At 44.8% G+C, this 27,552-nt stretch overlaps 1 protein-coding gene across 2 annotated transcripts in view; it reads left to right on the forward strand.

The window, feature by feature from the left end:
* Positions 1–27,552, forward strand: part of DENND1B (DENN domain containing 1B) — a 1,047,500-nt gene that overhangs the window by 910,931 nt on the left and 109,017 nt on the right. For both annotated transcript variants that reach the window (XM_069232125.1, XM_069232124.1), the window contains 2 exons: positions 9,970–10,038; positions 14,613–14,669. In XM_069232125.1, coding sequence (XP_069088226.1) covers positions 9,970–10,038; positions 14,613–14,669 — 126 coding nt within the window. The remainder of the gene's footprint in view (positions 1–9,969; positions 10,039–14,612; positions 14,670–27,552) is intronic.

Below are 27,552 nucleotides of genomic sequence, written 5' to 3' on the forward strand. Positions count from 1 at the left end.
ATCAGGCCGATGTTCAAGGCCCCTAGGTCCAGAGGGCTGCTAATGGAAGGAGGCATTGAGTGTCAGACGGGGAGGCTTTCAGGGCCATTTTCAGTGAGTCAGTTGCAACATGGACGGCGAAGGCCTCCACACCCCTGGAGGAGTATGTATCCTAAAGGTTATCCGTCGAGACCAGGGGACATGAGTTGCGGTGTCCCAAGGGCCCTCACCTTCTGCCCTGCGGTATGGGCCTGGCCATGAGAGTCAGAGCTACAAAGAGCCAGTGGTGGTGGGGACCAGGGGAGAGGTGTTGGATTATATCTCTTTTGGTTTCCTGGGGAGTGGAGTCTTTGCAATGTTTGCCAGACCGGTGAGGCCTCACCTGGGTCCAGTTGGAGTACAGTGTCTCTTGGTGAGCAGGGCAACATTGAAGCATCATCCTGTGGATCAGCCGGTAGTCCCAGGAGCTGTCTTGCCTCTGTCAAGGACTAGATTATGCAGAGCTTGCCCTTCCACTGAAGCACGATGGCAAATGGATGGCCCCTTTGGTAATGAATATTGAGTTGTCTTAGTTTGTCAGTGACAGGCCTAAAGTCCCTGTGGCAGCTAACTGTAATGGGGGAGACATCCTGGAAGAGCTGAATGGTGTGGCCACAGAAGATAAGATCTGTCTTGCTTCATGAGCCCCATAAGGTGGCTTCTTTGTCTGTGAAGAAGTGCACCCACCTCAGGTTGTCTGGTACAGCATTGGCACATCCCGGTACAGATGTCACATGATGGGTTCTATCCAGGGACGGAGGTGGGGCGTAGCCATCACTGCAGACCCATCTGCAGGAGCTCAGCTGTAAAGGCCAGAATGTCATTGCCCTGTGCTCCTCTAAGGACTCCCCTGATACAAATGTTGTTCCGGTGACTTCAGTTCTCTAGGACCTCTTGTTTCATTTGTAGCTCAATTTGCTGCTCTCCAAGGGCCGTCACTCTGCAACAGAGCATTTCCTGGTCTTCTGAGCGGGCATCCACTATGCATTCCAGATCATCCACTCGCCCTCCATGACTCGCTGATGTCATGATCCACATCTTAGATGCAGGACTGAAAATCTGTTTTGAGGGAGCTTATTTCAGAGCGGATTTCCCTCAGGAAGTGGTTCATATAGTCTTGGGATATGGACATTGATGCATTGGCTCCTGTCATATTGGTTGAAGGGGGTTCTGGTGACTTGATATGCATAAGGGCACTTTATTCTACTGTGAGGTGACAGGGTTGTCTGGTAGATCCCGCTGACGTGTCGTTAGCAGATTTACCACAAGCATGGTAGCCAGCCATAGGGCTGCGAAAGAGCGGAGTTCTATTTTAGCCCAAGTCAGTGCCCCTGGTCCTTTGCAGGGGAGTTTTGAATCTCTGTGGTGGTGTTTGCAACCCCCTTTCAGAGTCCCAAGTGTAGAGCAGCCAGGGGTTCCCAGAGAACGTGTAGGGTCCCCTCCCCCCGGCTAGGACAACTGAGGACGCAGCAAGGGCACAGGCGTCATAGAGTGATTCCAAGGTTTAGCCAGGGTAGCAAGGCGGTTAATTGATGGCCATTCGAAGTACGACTCCCAGCTGCCAGTCCCACAACAGAAGTGTTGAGGGGAAGAATTATAAATAGTGGTCAGCCCAGAAACGAGTCTCTCCCATAATATTAGGGCATGATAGAAGGCGGTGAGAGCTCAGGTGCAGTCACAGAGGGTGCCGCTAGTTGGGGCAAGATGTGGGCGACGAGGGGGTTCGCTGCCTCCCCTGTGACATGCTCCTTTCCCCAAACTCTGGTCCAGTCGGGTGTCCCTGTAACAGGTGGATCAGTACTGGATAAAAGCCATGTGGGTACTTGAGCAAGCTTGGTCAGCTGAGGTCCAGAGCCTAAAATCAGGCCATTAGAGGGTTATGGCATCCTACGAGAGATCAGTAGCGTAGTTTCCTAAGTGCTTCCACATGATCCAGCAAGATAAGGGGGGCAATGAAGCGAATGGGAGTAGTCTGCTGCGATTAACAAGTCTCTGCCACTCCATTGATGGAAGTTTGCATGGGCCCTCAAGCAACTAACCTTGCATCAGGTCCATTCCCACTGCCGGTGAAGAGCTTAAGGTGCAGGTGCCCAGTCAGGCCAGGGGCCAAGAGTCAGCCACTCACTGCACCAAAATGCTACTAGAATTAGAGGGGTTAGGCAGCTTCCAGTGCCGGTAGAGGTAGAGAGTCAAATGTCTGGCCCCAACCAGGTCGTCCAGTTGAGATGTGGAGGTCCACCTCAAGTGCAACGCCACCCGCAGTCAGCCAGTCAGGTTGTGTATAGCAGATAGTCCAGACTGCCTCCAAGTTCTCAATGGTAACCAAGTCGCACAGGACTCCTCTGCCTCACCCCGGGCAGCTCAGGGGAGAAATAAGGGCTCGCTCCCTCCCTCGGCTGCGGGATCGGCCAGGCAGTGCACTCACCAATAAATTGACCCAGGGTCTGGAATGAGGGGATGTTGGTGTTCCCTGCCACCCAGTGTTTGATAGTCCAGTCCCTCACCGGGCCAGGCGCGTAGCCTTGGCCGGCATCAACAGGTCCTGCTGTCATCTTATTTTGGCCGTATGCAGGCATGCGACAATGCAGAGGCAAAGGGTCACCCAATGTCTCTCATAGGCATAGGTCCTCACTGGCGACAGATAGCTCTCTGACATGCTATCCCCTTGGCGCTATTGTAAGGGCGGAGATGCGCAGTGCGGCCCCAGCAAGATGGCTGCTCCCCCGGAGTGGATCTCGTTGAGGAGACCACCATCTCCCAGCAGGTATTACGTTGCAGATGGGGTGCAGGGATTCCCAAGTATGACCACAGCAACAGTACAGTCCACTAATCCCCAGCCCATTCAGGACTCTACATGGCCTCCCTCACGGCCTTTCCTCAGGCCTGGCGAGTTGCCACCTCCCTAAAGCAAGATGGCAGTCCGGGCTGCGCAGGCCAGGTCTCTCATGGGATCCATGTCACCACTTCCAGGGTCGTTTTCAAGGGAATCAGAGGTCTTCCATGCAGGGTGGTGGGGGAACATTACCCATCTGGGTTAGTGTTGCTTAGAAATGGTCCCATTGCCAAGGAAGGTGCTCGAAGTCCGGCAGGTGTCTTGAAATGGGACACTGGACCACACCCCCAATGTCAGTTTTTAATTACTGGGTTATCATAAACACTCACCAAGCCTTCACCCCTGTATGAGTATAACTGAAACATACAGACTGATTATATTTTAATAGATATATGTTGAATGAAGGAATCTTGTTTTGGTAAGCAAGCTTTGAGCATTTGCATTTTATTGAGTTGACCTCTCCATTTTGTATTTCAAGGCCAATGTTCTTTAAGCCGACTGTAGCCAACTGACTTATGGTGCCACTTATTCTTGCACGGGGAGGGGTGCATAAGCATACAATAATATGACCATCTTCCTTTTAAAATAAGTAATAATGTACACAAGTCGTGGTCATGCAGCAACAACAAGATTTGCATTTTGTATCAAATTTCCTCACTCAAAGGATGAACTTTACAACATTGCTATTTCACAGATGAAGCAAATATATTCCAGTTCTCAAACAACTCAAAACTTTGCAATGAACTCTGTGACCTCATGGCTGGGTGAGAGAGAGGAGGTATAACATGCTATATTATACCCCCGGCTTTACACAGTCTGTTGAGTTCAAAATATTTCATAGTATATTTTATAAAATAGATTATATGCATTATGACAGACATGGAAACTCACAAATATGTAAGCGATGTAACCCCTGACACTTTACTTGGCAATTTAAAGCAATAAAATATGAAGCAATAATATCCAGTGGAGGGTGAAAAATAAGCATTGAACCCATAAGAAATAAATGTCAAAGCCTGAACACAAAAATGATTTCTGGGTGGCTTCTAAAGTGAGTGGGTAGTGGACAAGTATTTAAAACTATGCAGCATATTCAAAACGGTAAACATACACTTGAATAAATACCATGTGTAACTTTACTCTTACACTTTTGAGTAACTTTACTACTTTAGGCTAGTCACCATTACGAGTGTAAAGTTACTCAAGGGTGTATACTTATATGTCCCACCCCCTGCAAAATGGTAAAGTCAGTAAAAGAAAGTCATATACAACTGTAAAGTTACTATTAGTAGTGACTTTATTACCATATTTCATATGCCACACTCTTGGCGTAAGTTTTAAGGCTTAGTATTGTTTAAAAAAAATGAAATATTTTCTGAGAATGTAATGAATTAAAATAATACTTAATTGTTTTAAGTATATTAAATTACAGTAAAATTAATATAATAAAGAATTATTTAAAAAAGAACCTAAAATAAAATGTTCCTATTCATTTATTTATTTATTATGTATTGAGGTATTGTTAAATGTTATTAATAGCATTACCTTTAATTCAGATTGTTTACAAAAATAACTTCACATTTATTGTTTAATTGCAAAGGTACTTACATATGTTAAATATAATATATTAATTATGATTTCTATTTTAAAAAAATGAAAATATATGTATATATAGTTTGAAACAATTTCAGTAAATTAATTAGTTTTAACATATTTTCATTTGGGGTTCTATTTTAAGTCCCTACCTACATTATTTTCTATGGGAGGGTGTTGTAGTACCAGTGGCTGGCCACCTGAGGTGCTGGATGTACTCTAGCTCTGAGCTGACGTACATTTACTACTTGGGACCTTTTTTCTGAAGTAACTATAGAAGTCCAGTTTATGAATAGAAATGGGCTTACTTGCAAATAAAAATGGGCTTACTCTTGTGGGTGAGTGCGTGTTCCTCCATAAGCCTCTCCCTCGTCTTCCTACCTTCATTATTCCTCATTTTTCAGCCACTCCTCTCTGTCACTCCCACATTTACTACTAAAATGTACACCCAATTGTGTGGAGCTCTCTGCAGTCAGGGTGCGGATCTCTGCACATAAAAGATAGGAGAGGCAGAGATGTAAACCCTTGAATGTTAACATCTAAACGTAACAAAAATGCAGTTTTTTGGGGGGCAAGACTCTGGGGTTAGCTAGTTGGGGAATGACATCTAACTCTGTAAGTAATAGAGTGATTTGTCATGTTTAATAAGAGGTTTGGTATGTCGGAGATCAGTTTAGACAAGAGGTGTGATTTTCCTACGATTCCGGTCTGTAAAACTGAAATAGTTAAAGATGATTGAGTGCCCTGAAAATCATTTCAGTGAAAATCAGTTTAGAAACTTTTCCTTCTCGAAATACAATTAATAGAATGCTAGAATTTATTACGGATTCAGGTTCTCTCTTTAAATCAAACCCTTATTCTGATAAATTATGTATACTTTCTGTTAATTAAATTATGGTATTTTATAGCAGCAAGGTCTGCATGTGTTTTGCTTGTATTTTGTCCGGAACCAGTATTTCGAGCTTCCTTTTCTTTCCCCGGAGACTCTTTCTTGCTAAGAGGTGTACATTCCTCACTGTGGGAGGTATCTTTCACTGCTGGTATTTCTGCCGATTGCTGAAATTTTCACTTTGGGAATGTCGGCGAAATGGCAGAATGTGGGCCAAGTATGGAAAGGCGCTGGTGTAGCCGTGGTCTTTGCCGTCCTCACTTAGCATTCCATCCCCCTCAGTGAGGTGTGGCGTTAGATTCCTTAGGAATGTTATCAGTTTGGTTATGCAGTAGCTTTTTGAAAACCAAGGATTTAATACCGCCTGGATTTAATGAGCACGCAGCTCGCCCTTACAGTAAGGCACAATTGCTCCTCTGTGACTTCCAGCCCTTATCACCTTAAAGTAAATACAGCAAACAACACTGACCCTAATACACAACACTTATTTTTCTAAAATAAAATCATCAATCTTGATGTCAACAGTCTCCGACCAAAGGAAATGGAGAAGCAGATGTGTTTAGAATGGGGTGTACTGTTTATTTTATTTTGGCGAGCTTCTGTACTCTGTTTAAGATACCAAACGTTCGTGATGATGTATGGCTAACAGAATACATCACTGTGTTAGAATGTGCTGATAATATGTGTTAATAACTTAATGTTTATTTTGTCGTGTGTCATTCTGGATTCAGTGCAGCTGGAACAATAAGAACTGTGGTGGTTTATCGTGCAAATAATTAAACACTTCTTTATACACAGCACACAATTATTGCATCCCACTCAAAACGAATATTCACATGAGCTAAATCTGCAAAGTTGGATTACCATCAACTATTTATCTTCCGAAAAATATGTATAAGCTACCGACAACACAAGAATCAATAGTAGCTAGTTCATATCCCTTTCCAAAGCAGTATTGCATGTTCGTGGCAGTATGAGATTATCTGCCCAGGTACCCGGCACATACTCCAACCCAAAACTAAAATGGAGATAACGTCTCTTAACCTTGCTCTCTTCCGACAGTAATATTTAAATGTCATCTTAAGCACGTTCTGAATGCTTTAGCAACCATTTAAACATTGACCTAGTCATGGACGGTACCATAGTTGTTATACTAAGACAATGGGAACCACCCAATCCTTATATAGCTGACTCAACTACCTGTGGGGAGTGGTTATGCTTTCTCAGCTTTCTCAGTGTCCACCAGAGTTGGACTGGGGCAAAGAATCGCCCTGGGCAGTAAAGTAAAAGTGTACCAGAGAACTAAAAAAGTGGCCCAAATTAGGAATTCTGGCCAGTTTTGTACTTGTAAATAAATAATTATGGGTATTTTGCAAGGTATGGAAGACTGTTCGCTTTTGTGTTTACTGCAGGCAATGTTTATGGTAATATCAAGGAAATCAATAGTGGAAACTGGCCCGCCTCACCATAAAGCAGGCCCACAGATTTCTGAAAAAAACCAGCACACACACTGATCTGCCTATCGGGCACTGTTTGATTGCCCTAAAGGCCAATCTGGCCTATACATACACCCAGGATTGCCAGCAACCTATCATGTTGTGCATGTTTTAGATCAAATGTCACATGATATGTGGTCTGAGGACAAGATCCCGTCTGAGTTTCTCTGTGAATTCTAATCTTATTGCCTGGAGTGGAGCATCATGTTTTTTTGCCTCAGTGCTCTTGCTCAACGGGCAGCATCAGTCTTACATAACTGAGGTACAGCACAAGAAAAACAAGCAGATGACAAAACCAAATTTTTTCAGCCACAGACTTTTACATTGCTTCATCCTAATCTCCCTCGCAAAGTTCATTGTTTCTTAAACTTGCAATCAGAAGTCTAAGATCTAGCATAATAAATCGACTAATAAAAGGGCTGAGAACATGTAAGAAATTTGAAGAAAGAATTCTTCACACACAGCATTCTCCCTTATGGAACACACTACCACTACACCTTGGAACTAAATCCAAGTTTCTCAAATTCAGGAAGTTCCTAAATCCCACCACTTGGATGTGGTTAGACTATGTGTCACATGCTAATTGTAAAAATTGGCCACTTGTTGGTTATTCCTGCCAGTCAGAAACCTAAGTCTGGGTACTGACATCACCATTTTGATCAGGATTCCACTTGGGTGGTTCTCCTCAGCAGTCTCTACCTTTTCGTTAGCTAGATGGTTCAACCACGAGGATTGTTAGCCATACTTCACCACCCCCCTCACCCCCGAGTGTATGATTATACTGAAGCATTCTGAAGTGGCCACATTGTGGTATACGATGCTTTACTACCTCATAATGCTGTGAAATAAAATGAACACTTACTTTTTTAGTCGTGTAGGTCTTAGCATCCCAATAGACAGTGCATGATAAATGACATTGCAGGAAAGGCCATTCATTCCATATGTGGCAGCAAATGATTGTGGCCACTATTAGTTTACATAACATTCAACCTATGTTAATCCTGGCATATTGCTACTAACAAAATACTCATAATTTCATAGGTTTTAAGTACAACCACTAATTTCCTACAAATTCATGCCCCCCAAGGACAGTAGTAGCTGTTTTTGAATTATTTACTATGAGGTAGTTCTCTATAGATCATTTTTCAAGGCGGACAGCCTACACTGAATACCCGTTATTGTATGCGAATAAACAAACATATCACCAGCATAAAATGGCCTAGATATTTTCTTCCTTTCCCCTTCCACTTAATTTTACACATCTTCACAGACTCCACCCCCTGATTACTTACTGCGACAGGCACAATAATCTATCTTTGCCTGACCTAACCCAAACCCAAAATTCGGTCCTATTTATTCACATTATTATTGTATGTTACGCCATTTATATTTTCATTCCTAAGTTAGGGCTTGATCTTGGCAGTGTTACCGCCAGTCCGTGGTGGACCCGAAAAGACTGTCAAGTTGCAGATGTTCTGCCCGCTGTATTTAGATCTATTGTGACTGAGCTGAAGACCGCCCAAAAGCAGTGCTCTTGCTAGCCGTCAGGCTGGCAGTTTCCCGCCAAACCTATATGGAAGTTACAGTCCTGCAGGCAGTATACTGGCCACAGATTGCTAACAGAGGGAGACTGTCACAGGACCCAATGGACATCGGACAATGGCACTGGCCATGCATTACAGGTAAGTCTCTCTCTCTCACACACACACTCGCACACACTGTACCTTATCGCTATGTGCACCCTCCAGCACTACACACTTACACACTAATCAACACACCACATACACACATATCCATTGTCATTCCACCAGAACACTGCACAAACATGCCGGAAACACACATTGCCATACATCCATGATGAAACATACATTGCCATACATCCATGATAAAACACACACACATTGTTGACACTGCACGCGTACACAACACAACTACACACTCATCTTCACAAACACATAAGCACAACTACACGCATTATGAAATCGACAAACACATAACACTCACTTGAATGTTACACTCAGTAACACCACATGCACAGCAACATAGAACCCAAATGCAAGTGGCATACATACAGACACAACCTCATCACCCACTCCAGCTCCCTCTGCCTCAGCTAGACAATCGCATTGCGCACACACTTGCACATACTGACTCACAAATACAACTGTTAACACAACATCACAGGTACAGATCCTCTTGCAGTGTGCACACATGGACATAGTCAATGGTTGTGAATGTAACGTCACTGTGGTGCCAGCATCCATTTGGCAATGAATGCTGACACCACAATGCCAGTTGTGTATGTGTGCAATATATGTCATGTAACAGTGTGTCACCATCCATGTCCCAAACAAATGTGTTCCCGACATATGCATGTCACAGAAATTAAAAAATGACTGTGACATGTATATGGCTGCAGTGATCCCGTGCCCATGTGTGGTGACCACACAACAAACACAGCCAATGCAGGTTACCTACCTCTCCATGGTCCAGTAGAAGCAGGGACTGAAGGTGTTGACCAGTTGAAAACTGAAGCAGAATGGGAAAAAAGGTTGATTTTTGCCTCATTTCCCCCAGTCCGTCAAATCAGGTGTGGAAGTCGGATCCCCACAGTTGCTTGGCAGTAGGGCACATCCAAATCTGCTTGGCGGTAAAGGTGGCCAGAGTCCTGACATCACCCCAAATTCTTAAGGCCACTGTCGAGATAGCTGGAGATTCTTGCTAGACTCCGCGGGCTCTTTCGCCTCTGGTCCCTCCAACATCTAAATTGGGTTGGTGGACTACCAGGGTGGCGGACTGTTTTTTTGACAGAAGACCAGTAGTGGGACCATTACCGCCAAGATCTAAATCAGGCCCTTAGTATATAATTCATACAAGGTACTGATAATCCACTTCCAGCCTCTCGGTCATTATCTCTTGAGCAACAAATCCTGCAATTTTGTGCAGTTCAGGAGTACCACCAAATTGCCACAGTGTCCAAGCACCACAGCATTGTGCATAGTCATCCTCCTTCGACTTAAACCAGTCTATGTCTTCAATAGACTAAAATTTAAATTGTTACAACAGTGTTTTTCAGTGATCGCGTTTGTTGTTATGTTCTTTTTCTTGTATGCTAATAAATATGTATTTGTATCAAACAGAAAGGTGGTGCACTTATCAACACAGCTATGACCAAAGCAACTCCTGCTGTTAAGACGGCGTACAAATTTGTAAGTCCATTTTGTGCAGTAGTTGTCATATGTTTGCTTGTATTAGGAGTGTTGTAAGAGTGCTTGAAAAATATCAGTGGAACATTGCCTTCCTGTGGCAAATTAGTATGGAACACTAGTACCTCGGTCAAAAAACTATACGCATTTATAACTTCATGACCGTTCTTCATGTTTCTCCTGCTTCTGTGTCCCACGTCTATTGTAACTCCATTCTATCAGCTAGCATCATATAGTAGATCTTTCAGTCCCCCTTCCATTTATTCCCATCCTTCCTTATAAACCCCACTTCTGTCCTCTCTCCTGCACCCTTCTTCCTCGATCTTTCAAGCCTCACCGTCATTCACTCCACAGTGCTTGCTGTAATTGTCTTCCTGTGAATTTCAACCAGTATGTTACTTTGTAGATTGGATTATGCTATTGAAATAAACCAAATCACATACATATAGGTATTTCACTGGGTTGTGCAAGACCCTCTCTTAACGTCCATTCCATTTACACACATACACACATGTAGCCTTGATCATCTCTCAGTATGGCATGCAGGGCCATGCTGTATACCGGGTTTGTAAGTGTCCTCTGTGCAAAGTAGGACAATTATGCAACCCGGTTGAAACGGAAAGTAGTTATCGTGGTTGATGTGTGCAATAATCCCTAATGTAGAGATCGGGGTGTCTAATGAAGATTAAAAAGTAAAGGTGAATACCCATATGTTCCTGTCCTCGTTTTTGTGTATTTTTGCCTGTGTCCCTGTCTTCCTGAATGCTGTATTCGCTTGTCGCTATATTAATTTGCCATTATGTTAAGAGCTGAGATTCTATGACTCCCTGTCACAGGGCGCATTAACATGTCCCCAGTATACTACTGTTTTCCTATTCCATTGTCTACGTACCCATGTCCTAGTGTATCTGTATTTCTCCATCGGTGTATTTGCTAATATATGTTGAGAGCCCACGGTTGTGTGTGTCTCACCGCCTCAGTCTCTGTGTATTCCTGTTTTAGTTTCTGAACTGCTTCATGCCTCATTTGATCGGCATGTGTCCACAGGTCTATCTCATGGGGTCGTTGTCCATGTCCCGGTGCCTCCCCTGCTCAGTGTGTCTGTCTGTGCCTCCTTGTCCCAGCGTTCATGTACTCCTGCCCCAGCGGCAGTGTGGCCACGCCCAGAGTTAGTCTCCGTCCAAGTTTCTTTCTGTTCCTGTAACGTTTTTATTGGGAAGACATTTGGCTGGCTCATTTGGAAAATAACCTCAATAAAGGAAATCGCAAAAAAACACTTGGAATATGTAGAACAATTCTGAAGCATTTTTGATATCCTAACAAACAAAGTTTATATTCCATCAAGGAACAACTCTGTATTTTAACTCAGGTCCTTCTCACACTCCCTTTTCCACTGGTGGGACATGTTGCCTAGTTAATTATTATACTAGCATGATTTCCTTAATCATTTGGTAATTATAGTAATATATTGCTTAGCTTGTGTATATTACGTAGAACAGTCGTATGCAAAATTAAATTTAATTGCATGTAAGTAAGCATCCAGTGTTCTATTGATGTGTGTTGTGTCATTTGATTGTTTTGGCCAGTAACTGGGTACGCTGTGTACCTGTAACATTAATAAATATCATGAATTTACTAGTAAAAATCCCAGAACACACAGTTGTAAGTGCATGAAAACCACTGTTGCCTTGAAATTAACAGTGCTCTTTGATGGGTTTTCGTTTAAAATGTATTATATCCTTATCATAACATATTTTAGAAGTAGCTGACTGTGTTATTGAGGTATGTGCCTCATCTTTTACATGTAAAAAACTGCACTCCTACGGATATCAACCACTGACCTTCAATGTATCATAAAGGAACTTTTTTCAAAATGCATTTTTGGATTAAGCATCAAAAAAACCAAACTCAGCATCAGCCTGTAGTTTTTTTTCTGTCAAACTAAGCATTTCCTCTACGACGTCTTTCTTTGATACTCAACAAAGGTCTTTTTTTTTAAGTTCCTCCCCATTGAGCAAATGTTGTGTTCCATAGAAAGGGTCCGGATGAGAGGATTTGATGTATGCGAAACGAGGGTACAACACACACAACAAGAATTTTTATTCTTTCTTTGAAAATCTTCTTCTTCGTCCTGGGTGTGCTATTCTCCGGGTCATCGCAGTCCTTGTTATATATATGCATAGCCTGTCTTTTATGAATAAATCAAACAGTTAAAGGCATGGCATTCATCAGGTTTTTTGCAAGGGGATTTTTAATTTATATCACTCAAAAGTAGAAAGTGAGAAAGCATTTATTATGGGAAATGCAAAATAGATTCCCGCAGGTCATAAAGAAAGGCCCAATATTTTTGTCATTTTTAACAAGAATAAATACAATCTGTTTGCTGACATTTGAGCAATCGTGCTTAGACATGATTTGTGATAGTCTACACGGAGATCTTTTCCATATCAACTTAATCATTACTCCATGGAGGAGAAGTGTGGCACAATGGTTAGAGCGGCAGACCCTGAAGCAGAGATCTAGCCCGGGACCAGGGTTCAATTCCCACCTCAGCAGGTCTTGGGCTCAATTCCCTTGGACCAGATAATTCTCGCCTCCTAATCTAATTAATGGGTCCCACTCTGTAACTCTGGGCAATAGCTTGCTTAATCTCCACAACGGCCCTGACAGCGCTTGGATGCCTGGCTTCACCCTAAGGGTTGCCCAGGAGTGGGTGCCTCACAGGGAAAAGCCAGGAGGGGTTCCACAGCGGTATGCGTACAGCGCCTTGAGACCCTAACGGGTGAGTAGTGCACTATAAAAGTGCGAAGTTTACAGTTTTCCATTACTCTATCTAGCATCATTCAACATGTTGAATCACAAGACTGCCATTACCTCTGGTATGCGATTTTAATGTATCCCACTATGGAAATTTCAGGTAAACTGCCTCAAGAAAAACCCTGTGTGCCTAGTGATAGTAACCTGTAGTAATCCATAGATAATAAATAACTGCTTATAACTTTGATCCCATTCGGTGAAAATACATGGAAGGGTATGAACAAAACAGCAACATATATTCAGAGATGGGCTGAAGGCACAAGATGATTTAAAGTAAGAAAATGCCAACTTTCTAAATGTGGCATTGTCAGGATTACAATTTAAAACCAACTTCACCACAAGTTGTGATTTGTAATTGTGATTCCAGAGACACCGAAATTAGGGGTCCCATCTGTTTCCAATTGGAAAATAAAATTAACCTTACAAAATGTAATAAGGCTATCCCATTGTTAACCTATGTGAAAGATGGGTCTTGCAGTAGTGAAAAACAAATGTTAAGAGTTTTTCACTACCTGGACATTTAAAGCTTAAAGGTTCATGTCCAACGTTTTATATACACTGCACCCTGCCTTAAGGACAGCTTATATGTATAATAAAAAGGTATGGTTTGGGCCTGGCAAAAGGATTAACTTGCCGGGTTGACATGGTAGTTTCAAACTGCACACACAGGCCCTGCAGTGGCAGTCCTGTGTCATGTTTGAAGGGCTACTGCAGAAGGTGGCACAATCGGTGCTACAAGCCCACTAGTAGCATTTAATTTCCAGGCCATGGCCACAGGTAGTGCACTTTAATAGGGACGTATAAGTAAATTAAATATGCCATTTGTAGATAAGCCAAAGGTGTCATGTAATAGGGGAAGAGCACACACACTTTAACACTGGTCAGCAATGGTAATGTGCCCAAAATCTTGAAGCCAGCAGAAACAAGGTCAGTGAAACAGGAGGTCAAAGGGCAAAAGGTTAGGGGAAACCACACCAAGGATGCCAGGTCTACCAACTCCCATATGGCTGGGTGCCTCAATGCTTTGAAGAAGGGTTCTACCTGGTTTGTCTTCCAGGCCAGTAAAGCTCCTTTAGCTCAGTTATACTCAAATGGTGAAGTGTACTAGCCTCCCTCCTCTTATGACAAATGTTGTTGATCAAGCACTTATATTCAATTTGCATCTCTTCTAGCTTCTGTCTGTTTGCCTTGCAGAGCCATATACCCTATGGTCCTAAAGATTATGCACTTAGTTTCTAATAGCCAACTCCAATTCTTCTTTGATCAGCGTGAGCCTTATTAATGGTTCAAATGCAATCTGTATATATGTGGTAGCAACATTTATGGAGAAAAAAATAATTTTATTTGGACATAGTTGTGGTGACAATTTTCCCTCACTTTTTAAAGCGAGCCTTCAGTAGAGATACTTTAGAAAGACTAAAGGTATAAAGCGATTTTGTCACAAATTAAGGAGGAGTTCTAAGACTTGGTGGGTATTATCTTTGTCCATCTTGTTTTACCATAAACATAACTCAAACAAGTACTGGTGAAAATGTGTCTCTTATCCTACCACAGTATGTTATTTTATACAACTCTTCATGTATACCAGAAACAGAAAAGTGTGTGAGAAAATTCATCTAGGCCAATGAAATACATGTTAAAAATGTGTTTCCCTGTACAACTTACTGATAGAGTTGAGACTCTGTTCGAGTGAGCTCATGAAAGCAAGTCTTTGCTAAGTGCTCTGAGGAAAATCAAATATTTCTCTCTTACATTACCAGGCAAAGACTCATGCCAAGCAGGGAATACGAGAAGTGAAGAGTAAATTGAAACAAAAGGTATGAAGCTTCCCTTTCTATTTCCCTACTTATCTACCGTCATGTAGATGAAAGCTATGGTTTGTTAGTCAAATTCAATTTGTATGTTAATGACTTTTGCGATATGCTTAGCACTTTCATCAGTGGTACATATTTAATAAGGAGCCCTCGGGGAAGTAACTGACATTCTTTGTACCAGCTGAATAGTCTTTCCTATTGTTTGCATATTTAATCATTGAATAAAGGAGAGCTTCGATAGTCTTCTAACAGGATGTATGTTTTCATTAAGGTGATTCCTTGAAATACTATTGACGTCTTAATTTCAAGCTGTGAACTTAAGGCTGGCATGGCAGTACGCCCGTTACATCTGAGGTACAAGGTGTAGTTGTTTGATTTCACCCAGCAGTTTAGACAGGTCTTGATAAAAACCTTTCTTAATTTTTGAGGATATTGACTTGCAACCAAAACCAGATGCTCACGCGATTTGTAGTGAATCAATCATTATTAACTTAACTCCTTCACTGCCAGGCCTTTTCCTCCTCAGGTGCCAGGCCTTGTTTTGGCTATTTGGGGCAGTTAGCGCTTAGGCCCTCATTATTTTTTGTCCATATAAGCTACCCATGCCAAATTTGTGTCCTGAAGGCGACCAAGAAGTTAGCCAAAATACAGCAAAATGTATTTCTTTTTTTTTTTTTTTAAATAGGAAAAAGGGCTACTGAAGAAGGCTTGTTTTTTTTCCCCTTAAAATGGGATCAACAAAGGGTTTGCGTTACTAACATCACCATCTTCCCAGCTTTCAGGGACAGGCAAATTTGAATCAGAAAACCACATTTTTCAACACAATTTTGGCATTTTACTGGGACAGACCCCATTTTTACTATTTTTTGTGCTTTTGGCCTCCTTCAAGTTAGTGACAGAAATGAGTGTGAAACCAATGCTGCGTCCCGGACAGCTAAACATTTCTGAAAAGTAGACAACATTCTGAGTTCAGCCAGGGGTAATTTGTGTAGATCCTATAAGGTTTTCCTACAGAAAATAACATCTGAAGTAGAATAAATATTTAAATTGAGCTGAAAAAAGCAGACATTTTTCTCCACGATTTTTTAAAGCAATATACTGTTACGTCTGATTGACTCTTCTGGTTGCGGGGATATGTAGGGCTTGTAGGTTCATGAAGAACCCTAGGTACCCAGAGCCAGTAAATGAGCTGCACTTTGCAATGGGGTTTTATTGTATACCGGGTAAACAACAATTCATTTGGTGAAATATAAAGACTGAAAAATAGGTATCAAGAAAACCTTTGTATTTACAAAATGGGCACAAGATAAGGTGTTGAAATGCAGTGGTTATTTGCACATCTCTGAAGTCCGGGGGCCCCATACTAGCATGTGAATTACAGGGCATTTCTAATATAGACGTCTTTATTACACACTGTCTTTAATTTAGAAGGAAAAACTTTAGAGAAAGACAAGGGGCAATAACACTAGTTCTGCTATTCTGTGTTCCCTCAAGTCTCTCGATAAATATGGTACCTCACTTGCTTGGGTAGGCCTAATGCCCGTGACAGGGAATGCAACATGGACACATCACATTTTTACATTGAAATCTGACCTGTTTTTTTACAAAGTTCCTAGCTGTGGATTTTGGCCTCTAGCTCAGCTGGCACCTAGGGAAACGTATCAAACCTGTGCATTTTTTTAAAACTAGACATCTAGGGGAATCCAAGATGGGTTGGCTTGTGAGGCTCTCACCAGGTTCTGTTACCCAGAATCCTTTGCAAACCTCAAAATTTGGGGAAAAAAAACTTTTTCCTCACATTTCGGTGACAGAAAGTTCTGGAATCTGAAGGAGCCACAAATTTCATTCCACACAGTGTTCCCCCAAGTCTCCTGATAAAAATGGTACCTCACTTGTGTGAGCAGGCCTAGTGGCCGCTACAGGAAATGCCCCAAAACACAACATGGACACATTAAAATTATCAAATACAAAACGACCTGTTTTTGCGGGGGCACCAGCGTCTTTGGTCCTGGGCACAGCAGCAATATAGGGAAACCTAACAAACCCAAACATTTTTTTAAACTAGACACCCGAGGGAGTCCAGGGAGGTGTGACTTCCCCAGTGTCTTGTTACCCAGAATCCTCAGCAAACCTCAAATTTAGCTAAAAAAAAAAAAGAATTTTCCCAAATTTATGTGTGGGATCACTGCACCGGGACAAATTTCATACCACCCAACGTACCCTCCTTCTCCCAATAAAAATTGTACCTCACTTGTGTAGGTGGGTCAAGTGTCGGTGACAGGGAAGAGCCAAAAGCATGTTGAAATTGAGGGGGAACCAAAGCGGGTTCAAAAGGGCAGTTTGAAAAAAAACATTTTTAGGCTGACAAGTGGGGCAGACGTTTTATTGGTATGGATGTGACAATGCTGGGAGGCAGAAATTCTGTGAATTCCTGCAGATTCCGGAAGGTTCCATCACAAAAATGTGGGAAAAAAAGGGAGATTTCCAGCAAAGTAAGAGGTATGCAGGGGATTGTGGGTAAGAAAATGGTGCGGGTGCATGTGAAGCACACCATCCTGGACTCATCCAGAAGTTTAGTTTTCAGATGTGTCTAGGTCTTGTGGATTTTTCCACATGGCAGCGTCCCAAAGTCCAAAAAGTGGAGTCCTCACCATTCCAAGTGGGATGATTTTGAGAGTTAGACAAGTTCTCGTGGCCCAGATGTCAAAGCAAAACCCAAAATAATCAAGTGTCCTCTTGCTTGCTGTGGGATAAGATGTTTTAGTGTGCAGGGGAGAGCTGAAAGACTGTTACCCCCTTCAGTTGGGGTGGGGCCATAACCATACCCATACTGGTTGGTAGCCATCAGCCCAGTATTTATTTTTGTATTTTATTCCATGGCATCTAGTAGGCTTTTTGCCCACCTGAGGAGTGGATCAGGGGTAATTGCCCCATCTGCCCACCGATGGGCAGAACAACTGGGGGCCCATTTATTTGGAGTGGGGTTATGGCCATACCCCCACTCTCTTATAAAAATAAAAACTCTTCCCTGGTCTCTGGTGGGTTTTCTGCCCCTCTTAGGGGTGGATGGGCCTTCCAAAAGTAGGATGATCTGCGGCAGATATGGTCAACAATAATGTGCCCCCATGGGGAGCAACCCTTGCCCAGGGGACTGCCCCCGCAAACAAAACACACACATACACACACCAATCCCTGGTGCTTAAGTGGTTTCTGCCCCCCCTGGGGGCAGATTGGCCTAATAGAAATAGGCCGATCTGTCCCCAAGGGGGGGGGGCAGAAATGGCCTAAAATAAATCCCCCCTCCCCCCAGGGGAGCGACTCATGCCTAAGGGGTCTCTCCCTTTGCGTGCAATTGACAAAAAAAAAAATCCCTGGTGCCTAGTCATTTAAATAGGCCGATCTGCCTAAAAAGATTTTTCTGCCCAGGGGAACGACCCTTGCCTGGAGGCCACTCCCATTGCGTGAAATTGACGCAATAAAATACAAATCCCTGTTGTCTAGTTGTTTCTGCCCCCCCTTGGGGGCAGATTGGCCTAATACAAATAGGCCAATCTGCCCCAAGGGAGGCAGAAATGGCCTAAAAAGATTTATCCCCCCAGGGGAGCGACCCTTGCCTAAGGGGTCGCTCCCCATGTCTAAAAATAAAAAAAATTAAAATAACCCTGGTGCCTAGAGGTTTCTGTCCCCCCCAGGGGCAGATCGGCCTAATTACAATAGGCCGATCTGCCCCCAAAGGGGGGTAGAAAAGGCCTTTAAAATAAATGCCCCCCTGGGGAGCTACCCTTGCCCAAGGGGCCGCTCCCCTTATTCATATACATATTAAAAACAAATCCCTGGTGTCTAGTGGTTTCTGCCCCCCTTGGGGTCAGATTGGCCTTATAAAAATAGGCCGATTGGCAGAAATGGCCTAAAGACAATTTGCCCCCCAGGGGGAGCGACCCTTGCCTAAGGGGTCGCTCCCCACATATAAAAAAAAAAATACATATATCCCTGGTGTCTAGGGGTTTCTGTCCCCTCACCCCCTGGGGGCAGTACGGACAAATTATAATAGGCCGATCTGCCCCTGGGGGCGCAGAAATGGCCTTAAATTAATTTGCCCCAAGGGGCCGCTCCCTTCATTGCATAACCTAGAAAAATAAAATCCCTGGTGTCTAATGGCCGATGCGATCGGGCAGCAGAAATGCTGAGAGAGACATCAAAGGCATTTTCTCTCCTTTCATGCCTCTCTTGCCCCCTCCACATGATCGGAGGAGAAATTCTTTTGCATTTCTCCTCCGATCTGCGCTGGAAGCCTCTAATGATGTCAGCGCGCGTTTGCACGTTTATGTCGTCAGATGCGACGGGGAGGTCCAGAGTGCGGGCGGGGGTGGAAGGGGAAGCGAGTTCCCTTCCATCCTTGCCCAGGGGAGAGGGGTGCTTGGCCATCAGGCAGAAAAGTCCTTAAAAAATGCCCCCCTAGGGAGCGAGCCTTGCCCATGGGACCGCTCCCCTTATTCATATACATATTTGGCACATGAGTGATAGGAACACAGAAGTCAGAGATCCTGCTTCTAGATAGTTAAGAAAGTTTCCATCTATCCCCATTCCTTCCTTTTTCATCACGGGAACTGGGTTAATATATTAACAAACAAGCAGAAAGTAAAGGACATGGGATAATGTCTTTAACAAGATAGATATTAAGTTAACAAGTAAAACAAAAAGCTGGGGTGTGTGGCCGGTATGACAAAGATGGTGGCTGTCTTCAAATGAGCGCCCGGTCACTGAGCCATTCCATCTTTGTTAATCTTGTAGCAGGCTAACCTTGTAGATGTTTTTGTTGGCCCCCATTGATGGCCCCTACTGGGGGCAATAATGGGAGAGCAAGAACAGGTTGCGGATTGAGCCCCGGCACCTGCAGGGATACTGCTGAGACACCAAATGGCTGCCAAGGAGCCCTGCACCATGACACCTGACACTGAATGCTCCGAGAAAGCTCTCCAGTGCTTGGGGAGCATCTGCCGATCCTCGCCAGAGTGTGTGGGCCACGGCCGGCCAGAGGATAATGACAGCAGAAGAGAGTGCGGCCCTAGAAGAGGAAGTACGAAGGTTAGAGACCCCCATCAGCCCTCTACGTAATGTCGAGAGTGCCAGGCCTGGCAGTTTGATCTGGACCTTTCCCGTGAGGAGGAGGGTCAAGACTGATTTGCATTTGTCTGGGTCAAAACTGAGGTAACATGGTGTGCAAAAAAAAAATGATGGATTTGTATGTGGCCCGAGCTAATGCCAGTGGCTGAGATTAATTCAGGCATCCCATCCATCCCATTTTCTTTTTTGCATTTGCCACCTTAAAATTCCTGGGTATGCCCATATGTGGGCCACAGGCTCACTGTACCACTGGAACCAAGCTATACCTGGCTAAAGAGCCCTATGAAGGGCAAAACCGGTCCTAGGTTGCTTGTTTTTCAATCCAGGGAGGACCTGGCCTGTCAGTTTGGGCTGGACTGTTCCCATAAGAATCAGGGTCAAGACTGATTTCCATATGGCTGGGTCCAAACTGAGGTGGCATGCTGGGCAAAGAAATGATGGATTGGGATGCAGTCCCAAGCGATTGCCAATGGCTGAAATAATTCATGCCTTGCATCCATCACCTTGACGTTTTGCATTTGCTGCCTTAAGTGCACCTGGTATGCTCAGACGTGGGTCCCGGGCTCACTGGAACCAAGCCATACCTGGCTGAAAAGCCCTAACTAGGAAGAAACCGGTCATAGGATGCTTGTGTTCCGATTTAAGGAGTATCCGACCTGGCAGTTCAGTCTGGACTGTTCCCATGAGGAGCAGGGTCAAGATTGAAGACTGATTTGCATACGGCTAGGTCCAAACTGAAATGGTATGGTGGGCAAAAAAATATGGATTGGGTTGCAGCCTGACTGATTTCCAGTGGCAGAGATGAATTCAAACATTCCATCCATCGTCTTGTTCTTTTTGCATTTGCTGGAAAAGACAGGTGGCAGGGAGCAGCCAGCCCAACAGTAAGAAGTGCAGGAGGAGCCCCAATGCTGCGGAGGTGTGTCAGTCAACCTCACTATTGACAGACAGACAGGATGGCTGAGGATGGTCCCTGAGCAGTGGCAGCACCTGGGCGGCAAGGGGGAGCCCTCAAGTGAAGACTCCGACTGTAAGGGGCACACTGTAAGATGTCAGGCAGCCAGACCCTTGTCCTTGGAGAGAGGGCATATGCAGTGAGAGTGCTGCAGAGACCCTGATTGCTTGTGCGGCCTGCCTTCTGTGGGTCCGTGCCTGCACATCACTTGCCGTCTTTGACATTGTTTCCCATTGAGTTTGTGCACCGCAGGACCAGCACCCAGCCTTCCTGTAGTGCAAGAGGGAAGTTACACTCTACATCCATGGTGGAGATTGGTGAAAATGGTGGTCCTCGAGCTGCAGCACCAAGCGTTATTTCTTCTGTCAAGGGTCTCTAAGCATGGTGAGAGGAGGGCCACATCCCCAAATACAGAAAGATGGTCAAATATACAGCACCACTACACCACAGGCCCAGACCTCAGGGGATGCCTGAAAATCAGCAGCTGACCATTTCCTCAGGGATTGGCAAAATACTACAGGCCTCACAGATGGCCCTGGTGACAAAAAAGAGGGGGGGGGTGGGTGTAGATGTGATGCTGCTGCGGCAGGATCTGCTGAACACTGTGGTCAGAGTGACCGGTGCTGATGGGCAAATATAGCACAAAGTAGTAACCCTAAAAGCTGCAGTAACCCACCTCACAACTTCAGCCTGCATACTGAAAGACTGAGCTGAAGACTCAGAAAACCAGTCCTGAAGAAACAACCGGTGGTTGGTCTGGTTTTCAGAGGGGGCAGAAGGCACTTCCCTGTAAGTACTTATGGAAGACTAGATCCTGACATGGACCCACCTTGCCCAATGATAGTAAAAGTGCTTAATTACAGAGACAGACACATGATCCCTAAGGCAGTGCGAGACTGTTCACCAATGTGTTACTAGTCCTCCAGGATTCTGGTGATTCCCAACTACACTTGCAAAGTGCAGCAACAGTGGAAAACCTTTGACTCGGCTAAACTAACACTGAGGTCTTTGAAGCTACAGTACATGCTCCTATTCCCTGCCAGACTCAGGATCATTTACAATGAGAAATCCCACTTTTTCTACACTACAGAGGCAATGTAGCAGTGGGCCACGGAACAGTAGGTGCTACACTGAAACTCACCTCCCACGTGGGGGGTGAGGGGGGACATTGAGGGAACCAAGGAGATAAGACCGGGCAGACCGAAATACCAGGGTGGAGCCCATCAGTCACGCCAGAAGATGACTCGCAACAGATGCCTATTGGAATCCTCATACATGGGCGCTGAGCCTGTGCAGTGTTCACTGTTGCATGGGCTCTCAAAGCAAAGCCAGCCCTGGGGAGTCACATGAGGTAGTGCTGTATGCACCTGAAGATCTGGGCAGTGTGTGACTCTTAGCGCCAGCCGGCAAATGGCCGTAGGGCACCACAGAACAGCTAAGTGACCATTACTAATTTCTCTAACCAGCAGCGTCTGATCCTTTTGTTATTTAAAAAAAAAAAAAAAAAAAAAAAAAAACAGGGTGGTGGGGGCGTCAGGCAGTGTGAAGCCCTAGTAGGTTTGCAAATTTGTAGGATGTTTTTGATTTAGGCGACAGATGCTTCTTGGGGAGTAGAAGAATGTGGCAAGGAGGGGAAGTTTGGTCCAGTTGGCCCCATGTTTGTTGTGCAGCACACACAGGAAATCAGGTGCAGCATAGGCAGGCCCAGGTGGCGGGGAGAGGTGCTACAGGTGCTACATACTAGACTTGCTTGCACACAATGCAGGGTCTCAAGGTTATGATGTGGAATATAAATGGCCTATTAGACCGTATTAGGCGCAGAGTAGTTCTGGGCTTTGTGAAGAGGCATGGCCCAAAGATTCTTCTATTGCAGAAAACCACTTACTCAGCACTTAATGCCCCTTCCCTGCCAGATATCTATAAAACACTGTGTTCCACACTGGGTACACCCAGTACTCCAGGGAAACTGACATCTTTGTACGCAAGAGAGTTCCCTTGGTGGTCTCATGAACAAAATTGGACCCAAAGGACAGGTTTGTATTGGTGGAGGGGGCTATTGCTGTGTTGGCCTACAACCTGATGTGTGTCTACATACCTCCAACAGTACTAGGAAACATGCAGGAGACGCTTGAGGGCGAACTGCTACAATTCTCCTATGGGGTTACAATTACAGGCGTGCATTCAATGTGGTTATGAACCCCCAGTTGGATAGTTCATTAGCCCCCCCAATGGTTCCTGGGAAGGGGTCCCTGCTGGCAACCTGGACAGCGGATCTGGGGTTATGGGACTTATGGCAAGTCTGGCATCCACATGAGATAAAATACACACAAACCTTGGTGGCCGTCAAAACACGATCCTGCAATGATTACCTTTTCATGCCGGCCATCGACACACTCCATACAACAGGCACATACATATTGCCTAAGGGGATTTCTGACCTATCACCCATAGTGGTATATTTGTCTGGGCCCCAACCCCAGCTGCAAACCTATGTGGCTTATTGGGCTCTGTGGTCTGGCACCTGGCTAACGGAAAAGTGGTACAACACCAGACTTAAGAGCACAACACTTTCCTGAAGCTGAATAAAGGCACTGTAGCGTCCTCAGGCACTATATGAGGGCATCCAAGGCATATCTGCATGAAGAGGGGTGGCCAGGTCACTCTTTAGGGCTCAAGATCATCAGCACAAGGCATGACTGGTGACAGACCGTGAAAAGGTCATTCTGCGACTGGAGAGGAAGGGGAGTCTGATGAGACGAAGGGACAACAACTAGTGATTTATAGGGCTGCCCTACAACAATTGTGCCTCCACGAGGCCCAGCAATACTGGATTGCTGCTCAACACAGAATATATAAATGGGGGGACAAATCCAGTAAGCTACTCTTCTGGCTGGCCACATGGAGGGGTGAGATGAGTCAACTCAGCTGTCATCACCCCCACAGCTCTGATAAAAATGGGATTACAAGACATTGCTAACACTTTTACCAATTATTATAGGCTTCTATAAGGGAGAACGGAGTGGCCCACTAGGGAATCCACACACCCCCTGGTTGTAGACTTGCCCATGCACCTCTCTGAGTCCAACAGCTCTGACCTCACCAAGACACTTTCAGACAGGCAGGTAAGACCCCAAGCCCTGATGGCATAGAATTGTACCAGAGGCTCTGAACTCCTCTGTTGCCACACCTATTTGATATGTAAAATTAGGCCCTCATTTAGGGAGGCTCCCTGTGCGGCTTGACCTGGCAACCATATGGGTGCTGCATAAGGGAGCAGACCATCAAAGGAGTGTGCATCATATTGCTCGAGCTCCCTTATTAATGCCTGGCTTAATATTTATGCCAAACTGTTGGCAAACAGACTCCTCAGGGTTATTATGAAGTTGGTACATACAGATCAATATGTTTTTTGCCCCACCACAGCACTAGGCATTATACCCATAGGGTACAAACGGCTGTGGCACTGCAAGACCATTTAAGGGAAGATAACATACTCCTTCTTCTTCTAGCCCTTGCAAAAGCTTTTAATACTTTGTATTGGGAATTACTGTGGGATTTTCTGACTCGCATGGGTTTTGGACTCAGATTTATCTCGATGGTCCAACTCTTGTATGTGAACCCTAGACTACAGGTTCTGGCCTCATCATATTTCTTTCCCATTAAATCAGTCACCATGTGGGGTTCCCACTCTCTTATCTGGCGTTCTCTCTTGTCCTCAAACCCCTGCTAATGTGGGATGACATTTTGCTGTCCGTCTCATTCCTGGAGACCTCAGGTTAACTTACTCTGCAAAGGCTTGACCTCTGTGGGCTGGCTTCAGGAATCCAGGGGAACTGGTCGAAGTTGTTGGTATTTGTTGGAAATGCAGTGGTTCGCACCCTGTCCAAGTAGGGACCCTCACTCTACTCACACACAGCTCATATAACCCCTGCTTACCCTCTTTGTAGCTTGGCACGAGCAGTCAGGCTTGTCTCGGAGGAAATGTGTAAAGTATTTGTACACACACACACACACACACACACAGTAACACAGCGAAAAAACCACAAAAGTACTTCATACCAATTTAGAAAAATATCCAATAGTTATCTGAGTGAAACAAGATCAAAACAACAAAAATCCAACACACACAAGCAAAGATTAGAATTTTCAAAGATTTAATTCTTAGTAAAGCGCTTAGAAACACAATAGCTCTAACTGGGGCTATCACTACATCTTGACAGAGCCGTTCCCAACAGTCCAATGCCACTCTGGAGAGAGTGCGGGCCGGTCACTGAGTCACACGGACCCAAGTTACAGTACCTTGGAAAACAATGAGGAAACAAAGACGTTGCACATAGTCTGAGAGATGAGGCGTCGCTGGAGCCGGTGCAGTGTTGGTTCCGTAACGCTACCGGGAAGGTGAGGCATTAGTTCCTTATGGTTGCAGAGGAGGTGATACAGCGTCAGTGGTGAGGCATTGATTCTTTATGACCCGGCAGGATTGATGAGTCCAGTAGGTCAAGATGTGAGGCGTCACCTTTGCAATTTCATGACCACACCACTGGGCCACAGGTGCTACGGTGGATTTGGGTGTCACGGGAGTCCGTGATACCGCATTCGGGACTCTGGCTGTGGCGGGACTTCGGAGGTGCTATAGTGGCATTGGGCCTGTGTTGCAGGTCACGGTTGTTGCACTCAGCGGCGACCACATCTCCAGTGTGGTGCAGAGTCGGACAGCGGTGCTGGTTCCAAAGTTGCTCTGGAGTTTATGTGCCTGGTTGTTCTTGATTGCACCAGAACTCACTCCCAAGGACCCAGGGACTGGATTTGGCACCACTTGGCAAGTCAGGCTCTCAGGAAGAGAGGCCCGGTGCTGGCAGGGCAGATGAAGTCTTTGATGTCCCTGAGACTTCTTAACAGGAGGCAAGCTCAGTCCAGAACCTTTGAAAGCAGGATATAGAAAGTAAAGTCCAGTTTTTTCACTCACAGAACAGAAGTAGCCAGCAGCATACCAGCACAGCAAAGCAACAGGCAGAGTGGCAGTCCCTCCTACAGCATCCAGCTCTTCTTCTTGGCAGAATGTCCTCAGCCCAGAAAGATTCTAACTGTGGTGTTAGAAGTCCAGTACTTCTACTTATTTCTGTATTTGAAGTAGGCAAACTTCAAAGAGAAGTGTTTGTAGTACAGAAGACCCTGCCTTTCCTGCTCTGTCCCCAGAGACATTCCAAGGGGTTGGAGACTGCTTTGTGTAAGGACAGGCACAGCCATATTTAGGTGCAAATATCAGATCCTCCCACCACTCCAGCTCAGGAAGACCCATAAGGATATGCAGGGCACACCTCAACTCCCTTTGTGTGACTGTCTAGTGTGAATTCACTAAGAGCCCAACTGTCAGCCTGACCCAGAGGTGTATTCCACAGCCAGGCAGACACACAGAATGGTCAAGCAAGAAAATACCCACTTTCTAAAAGTGGCATTTTCAAACTTACTATTTAAAAACCAACTTCACCAAAAAAATTATTTTTAAATTGTGAGTTCAGAGACCCCAAACTCCATATCTCTATCTGCTCCCAATGGGAAATTACACTTAAAAGATGTTTCAAGGCAATCCCCATGTTACTCTACTGGAGGGATAGTCCTTGCAGTAATAATGAAAACTGAATTTAGCAGTATTTCACTATTGGGACATGTAAAATTCACCAGTACATGACCTATCTTTTGAATACACTGCACCTTGCTCATGGGATTACCTTAGGCCTGACTTACACATAGTAAAAGACAAGGTTCGGTGGGTGCAATTGCCATGTCAAAATGGCAGTTGAACACTGCACACACCGACAATGCAGTGGCAGTTCTGAGACATGTTGGCAGGGCTATTTGTGTGGGTGGCACAGTCAGTGCTGCAGGCTGACTTATAGCATGTAATTTATAGGCCCTGGGCACACCTGGTGCACTATAGAGACTTACTAGTAAATCACATATGCCAACCATGGAAAAATCAATCACCAATACAATTTAGACAGGGAGCATTTGCACTTTAGCACTGGTTAGCACTGGTAAAGTGCCCAGAGGCCTCAAGCCAACACAAGCAGGACAGAACAAATAGGAGTACGAAGGCCGAAAGTTTGGGGATAACCCTGCAGAAAGGGCCAGATCCAACAATATTGCTGATCATATGTGAGGCGGCAGCAACGAGTTGGCAGCATCCAATTTCTGTGCACAGGCTGAGCTTTCAGTACCTGGGAGTACATATCACATTGCTGCCTGAATTGGCCTAGTCACTCAACTTGCAACCCCTTGTTGACAGGAGGCAATTGGACTTTAAGAACTGATCTAAGCACCCACTGAGTATACTCTGTAGAGTGGCGCTTTTGAAGATGCTAGCCCTCCCTTGCTTCCTCTAAGCCCTACAGAGTTTTCCTTATGTGAACCCGCACCGGTTGTTTGCCACCCTCCAGGCTAAGATAAGCAGGCCAGTCTTGTCCTGCTAATTTTGTTTGGAAAATGCACCCAGTCCACATTGGATGAGGTAATGACGGCTTCTGACCTACAGCTTTATTACTGTGCCACCACGTAGTGGTGCTCAATGTTTGGCTTCATGAGGTATGAGAATATGTGGCATACAGGACATAGCTGTATGTAGGTCTGCTATGCATATTGTGCGATAAAAAGATTATGCTTCTGGATGGGGAGATGTCTTCAACCGGTTGCACAACTGGATGGGTTAAAGGCATTTCCCGACTCAAAGCTACATAGCAAGGGGACCACATTAAGTCCTTTCTGGACATTAAGGCTCATTACTTCCTGCACCATTCTCAAATCTATAAA

The sequence above is a fragment of the Pleurodeles waltl genome, chromosome 4_2, assembly GCF_031143425.1.
Source record: "Pleurodeles waltl isolate 20211129_DDA chromosome 4_2, aPleWal1.hap1.20221129, whole genome shotgun sequence".
NCBI lineage: Eukaryota > Metazoa > Chordata > Amphibia > Caudata > Salamandridae > Pleurodeles > Pleurodeles waltl.